This window comes from Cydia strobilella, chromosome 12, assembly GCF_947568885.1.
Source record: "Cydia strobilella chromosome 12, ilCydStro3.1, whole genome shotgun sequence".
Lineage (NCBI taxonomy): Eukaryota > Metazoa > Arthropoda > Insecta > Lepidoptera > Tortricidae > Cydia > Cydia strobilella.
In genome coordinates this window covers 4,392,315-4,398,873 of record NC_086052.1, presented here as the reverse complement: position 1 = coordinate 4,398,873, position 6,559 = coordinate 4,392,315, and the positions used below count along the sequence as shown (strand labels likewise).

The 6,559-nt window shown below is 34.8% G+C and overlaps 1 protein-coding gene across 11 annotated transcripts in view; it reads right to left on the bottom strand.

Annotated features, from left to right (window-relative positions):
• Positions 1-406: 406 nt before the first annotated feature.
• Positions 407-6,559, bottom strand: part of LOC134745928 (POU domain, class 6, transcription factor 2) — a 211,364-nt gene continuing 205,211 nt past the window's right edge. For all 11 annotated transcript variants that reach the window (XM_063680055.1, XM_063680051.1, XM_063680057.1 and 8 more), the window contains 2 exons: positions 5,361-5,497; positions 407-3,547 (listed from right to left, as the gene is read on the bottom strand). In XM_063680055.1, the coding sequence (XP_063536125.1) occupies positions 3,423-3,547; positions 5,361-5,497 (262 nt within the window). In that variant the 3' untranslated portion in view covers positions 407-3,422. The remainder of the gene's footprint in view (positions 3,548-5,360; positions 5,498-6,559) is intronic.

Below are 6,559 nucleotides of genomic sequence, written 5' to 3'. Positions count from 1 at the left end.
GCGCTATACCTAATAGTACCTACGCTGGCCTAATGCGGGTTGGAGACTACACCTACTTACACATACACCTTACAAATTTCTTCGCAAGTTTCCGCACGATGTTTTCCTTCATCGAAAAGCTACTGGTAAATATCAAACGAAATGATACTCTCTACCGAGGCTCTTATATTTATTACGTTTTAAAATTTCGGCGCTTTCCGCCGCTCCGCCCGTTTTTTACATTAGTTAAAGCTTAGTATAATATTTGTAATTTTCAGAATGACCGCATTTTCGAATTTACCCCAATACACCTTAGGTACTTATTGAATACGAATATGTACCTACAATCCCTATGTTTACCAGGGTGACAAGATCAAGATTCTGTCTAATACAGTCGAGGTGAGAGAGGAAAATAATAAAACAAGTATTTCAAACAGTTATCTGCCTTTATTCTGCTTTTCTTCATAAACCAGCAGCCATAGTCATTCGTTCGGTACCATTGCAGGAAGAAAAAATTAATACACTATTACATATTGTTACAGTTTGGTTTGAATATGTGTTACAGCTGAGTTATGTGTAGATTTTATGTATTTAGACTATTATATTGTTTACAAGTTACATGCGAATTATGAAAACCGGTGCGATGCGAATTTGCCCAGTAACAATTAAGATTTAATTATTTTATTCATAACGGGACTAGCAGTTTAATAGTTAAATTATCCTTTGTACTTAGCATCCTAAATGCCTTCTCTATTACACTAATGTTTGATGGGAATCAGGCTTTTCGTTGCTTTGTATTATCTACTTTCTTCGTTAGCACGTTTACTAAACTGTTTTCCGATTAGGTATTTAAATTACTACTAAAGTCATCTAGAGCATTGTATTATATTATTATGAATTATGAATGGTGACGAAAAACCTGATTCCGGCTTAAGTAGATAAGGTTCAAAGTCGCACCGCACAATTTTGAGTCACTGTGTACCTTACTGCTTGTGTGTGTGGAGTGTTGTGCTTAAGTCGATAAAAAATCCGTTCCGTGTAAAATTTTGATTATGGCCAAACATCCCTTTTTTAAATACACTTTTTGCACTTGTAATAATTTTTGAAAATATAAATTTTGATAATATTTTTCCCTTTGTTCCTAAATATTAATCCAAATAGTTTTTATTATCCTTAATATTGTATTTACAATTTTTCAACAGCCGAAAAATATGTTCAATTTTATTATAATATTATTTTTTAACGACTCTTGTTTAAAGTAGTAGGTAACAGTACAAATATTAATGATCACAAGTTGGTTTTCATTGGTCATTAACATACGTTAAATTACATCTTATTCTATCGGTAATACAGTTAACAGTAGGTCTTAGTTGAAAACTTTCTTACTAAATTATTTACACTTGCCACTCTAAGTAATACGAATTTTCTTGAAAGTTAACCTTATGTGCCAAATCAAGATGTCACTAAAGCATAAATTATTCTGAATATGACTTTATGAAATCTATAGTAACAGTTTTCTGTACGTTGGGTAGTATAATTATTAGATCACTAGTATTTTGAAATTCTTTAAAGTTTAAATAGTAACCCCAGTTTATCTAATTCAGTCCCGGATAGTATAATTATTAAATCACTAACATTTTGAAATACTTTAAATAATAACCGCAGTTTGTGTTATTTTTATCTATGGAGACGATTAAAAAGAGTCGCAAGTTATCAAAATGAAAGGCTTGACCAGACTATAATAATTTGTGCATACTTTTCGGGCACAAAACACTTATAAAACATTGTAATAACGACCATTTTTTGAAAATCTTTGAATATAATAATGTACTTCAAAATCTACATTTCCAAATGCGAGGCAATTTTATAGTTTTTTTTTGTAACTAATATCTACCCAAAATAATATGCACATAACATATAGATATTGAGAGACCCCCTGTTACGTGTATTTATAATGAAACATGCACGACAAAGTGATCAATTAAAATATTTTAATATGTGAAACAATTAATTGTTAATGTGGCCACAAAAATCCAACTTGTCAATTCATACAAATTATCGTTCAAAGCTAAATTACTCTTTAACTTAAAATTAATAATACATTATACGAAACAAAAACACAAACGATATTTACATTTAAGCCGACGTATTTATTAACTATAATGTACTTACATATCGTTTTATATCCTATCTATCAACAAAAACCTACTAGATAAAAAAATCTGAGTAGGCCACTAAGACAGACGACATAATGATTTAAATCTACGTACTTTCATAATATCGATTATTACTAAAACTTGTAAAGTGCAACATTCGCTAAGTAGAACGGAACAACTCAGAGTATTTCAATAAATTAATTTATCATCTACTTTATCAAGTACCTATCGAGAATTTAATATTGTACTTATTTACAAAATGCAATATTTTGCTACATAATGCTGCCCTGTTCTTGAACATCAAACTAAGACGCACGTGAAGCGAAGTTCAAGCGCTTACAGAACATGTTTTACTGGATGTAGGGACATGCGTGCACCGTGCACCCTCACAGTTCTGGTATGCAAGCTTTGTATAACTTAACAAAAAATGGCTTTATCAGGAACCCGATATTAGGTAATGATTTTGTACTAGACACCTACGCCTATTCTACAATACTCCATTCATGGTTAAAACTACGCCGAGACAAATATTTCAGTCGAAATTTGTTTTAATTTTACATTTTATCAAAAATCCTATCCATATTGAATTTATTTTAAGAGCGAAATTCCTGTGAGTTTTCGTACAAACATTTCTTTAATTGAAATGTAAGATGGTGCGATAAAATTATTTTTTTCGCACTTTGTTTTAATAAAGATTTAGGGCAGTTTAGAATATCTAGCGAAGGAACATAGCATAGGTGGGTTGGAATGACGTGTAATGAAAAAAGTGTGTAAGAAAACTCTTGTTATCTTACAAACTGTACCTATATTTAGTTTGAACCGGAGTAAAGAAAAATATGACAACGTTCATATAAATGCAACATGTCGGTCAATATAAGAGACATTTTTTTTAAACAGATCATGATAAACTAAATGCAGTAAAATAGTAACAAAATCATCGATAATCTATATCCCATCACTAACTTTTCTAGTAGGTACCTGTGGTTCATGGAAATAGACTAATCGCGCCATTTTTCAAGTTAAAAAACTTAAAAAAAATGTGGTAGTCTATGTCGTTTACCAGCCAGTTAATAGTGCGTCCACACTGAACTGATTATTAAAACAAAATAGGTACTTAGTAAACCTTTCTAATTCTTGGCCGCCGGTGAGTCAATCGTAAGACTGGAGTTTCGTTTCTGACACAAAATGTATTGGGATAACAGGTGTTACAATTTACTTAGGCGGGAAAATTTAGCTCGGTTTGGACGCACCGTAAGTAGATCTTTATAATGGGTGTTGTAGTTGGATTTAGACCATTCCTTTCGACATCATTCTGACAGTGTTTTTGAGAGCTTGGCGTTTGTTGCAGAACCATATTCTAATGACTTCGCGTTCGTAGCCCAGTTGGTGAGCTAGGCCGGTTATTTCTGTACCTGAAAAAAAAGGCGAAAATGAATCTGAGTCATATATCATTGCATTTTCTGGAGCATTTCTTAAGAGGAAAGGGGACAGCTGCTTCTCCATACAAACGTAGTCCCCATTTTCCTCTCTGGATATTATGGAAATTATTTTTACATAATTTGATGTAAGTATATTAACCATAGCTATTTGATTATTGTAAAAATTAGAAGCGAAAAACAGATTTCATACAAATTTTTAAATGCTCCTAACTCAAACAAACAAAATCAAACGTAGGGGCATATACTGGAATTTTTAGACACACGAAATTAATGTAAACAAACTACACTGCGACTGTCAAAGTGACAATTGCAGGCAAGTCAGGGGTTCTCAGAGTAAGGGCTCACAGAAAAACTTAAAAATAAATGTTGGTAAGGAATGAATTAACTCAAAAAACTATTTATCCATGGCACACTATTAAGTACATATTTGTAATATTTACGATGGACTAGATGGGGAAATAGAAAAAATCCACAATAACTAAAAGCAATAGGGTTAATTAGTAACCTGGGTAGGTACCTAACACTAGATAGAATATGAAAAACCGGCCAAGTGCGAGTCGGACTCACACACGAAGGGTTCCGTATCATTAACTATAAAAACGGTCACCCATCCAAGTACTGACCCCGCCCGACGTGGCTTAACTTCGCTCAAAAATTACGTTTGTTGTATGGGAGCCCCACTTAAATCTCTATTTTATTCTGTTTTTAGTATTTGTTGTTATAGCGGCAACCGAAATACATCATCTGTGAAAATTTCAGCTGTTTAGCTATCACAGATCACGAGATACAGCTTGGTGACAGACGGACAGACGGACAGACAGACGGACAGCGGAGTCTTAGTAATAGGGTCCCGTTTTTACCCTTTGGGTACGGAACCCTAAAAAATAACATGTTATAGCTATAAAGTCCTTAAATCTTATAGGGAAGGGATTTCCCTACTAATATTATAAATGCGAAAGTAACTCTGTTTGTCTGTCTGTTACCTCTTCACGATGAAACCGCTGAAACTATTTAGATGAAATTTTATTATGGTTGTAAACCAGCGGCGCGGAGAAGAGATGTGGATTACAGCCAATTGGTTGATTTCTCTTATCTTCGCTCGGCTCCGTCTCAGTGGAAAGGCAGCCTTACGCTTGTGGCTTCGCTCCATACCAATGATTTCAGTCAGATTGTTATGCCAATGCCGGTTTTGCTATGTGTGTTCACATATATGTAGTGAAATAAAGCCGGCCAAGTGCGAGTCGGACTCGCGCACCGAGGGTTCCGTTCTTTTTAGTATTTGTTGTTATAGCGGCAACAGAAATACATCATCTCTTAGTAATAGGGTCCCGTTTTTACCCTTTGGGTACGGAACCCTGAAAAGAACCTACCTCTCAGTGCGCGTTCAGCAGCTCCAAAGCTTGCGGTATAAACGAGGTCTATTGTTAAGTTTCTTGCTTGCCTTCATGCCGATGAAGGCGGTCAGATGGTTCTGTTCATTTGCTTAAGTCCGGTCTGTGGCCCTTCCAAGATAGCACCCGTCACGTTAAAGGGAGTAAATCCGATTTTACTCGCTTAAGTGTAAGGCCGCTCGAAGCGGAGCGTTCGGCGGGGCGTGCAGCGTGGCGTCGGGCTCACAAGTGATTTGAGCAGCGTGCACTAAGGCCGCTCTTATACGTTTTCATTTGTTTAACATGCACGCCGCACGCCCCGGCCCGCTGCACGCCTATCTCGAGCGTCCTAGCCTTACACTAACACAGGGGAGAAGTTTTTTTTAGGTATGTGACGAGTAAAAAAAACAACTAACCAGATGGATGCGTGTTCCTTTCAAAGTGTGCGTTCAGCAGTTCCAAGGCTTGTGGTGTGAACGAGGTTCGCCGCTTACGCTTCTTGCTTGGCTCCATACCGATGAAATCAGTCAGATGGTTCTGCCCGGTTGCATACCTGAAATGGTCATGTATAAAAGTTTAGTTGCAGTATTTAACTTTAACTTCTAGAGCCTAAGGAGAGGATATCCTAGTGAGTTAGTGTATAGATTGTTCATACCTTCAATCTGGCACAAGGTTTAAGAGGTATTAATTTGTCGATCAGTCACGCTGGCCCAAAAATAAGGTGACAAAGATTTTGGTACATCCTAGGTACATATTGTTTATTACTATATAAAATATTTGCGTTTGTGCATAAAAGAACATTTTTAAGAACTTTTGTTTCAGTTAAGCGATTGTGGGTAATTTTATGAATATTTTTATTACTTATAACGCCTTTTACAAAATGTAATTAAAAATTAAAACTAAAATTATTTAATTAAAACAAAATGTATTATTTTCCAAATATTCTCGTTTAACTTTAATACACAAATGCAAATGTTTGTTAAACTTATCAAAAATATACCGCAGTAAATTTTTTGTTAACACATTCACTGCCCCCAACGCACATGTGCGTTCACCGTCATACAAGTTTGTTCTTAGGCCACGCCCCCTGGCAGTAAATGCGTTAAAGAAGTTATTTCTGGGCCCCTCTGAAAATGATTTGTATGTACTTATTCCTAGTTATTTTAAGTAAACCTAACAATATTATATAGCTAATTTAAGTAGAATGACATGCGTGCGTTACTATATAACATGCAGTTATTATTAAATACCCATTATACCTATCCAACCAATCACCACAATAACTGTCAAGAAAGAAATCCCCATTTATTTCAATATAATAAACCGTCCATTACGTTCATAAAGAATTCATACAATCCTTCACCTTACTACTTAATAGACATCTCATTATTTATGTAGCCAGCATTCTAATAGCGAGGTATTATGAAACAAGACCAAGGCTCATTATTTCTATTCGTTCCTTATGGTTCTCGATTCGGAAAATTATCTATCATCAGCTCTGTATAGCATGTATGTACCTACATATAGACAATGGGCCGAATAACACAATGAATAATAATATAAGGACTAAAAAATTATATAAAATATATGAAAGAAACTTACGAGATATTATTTA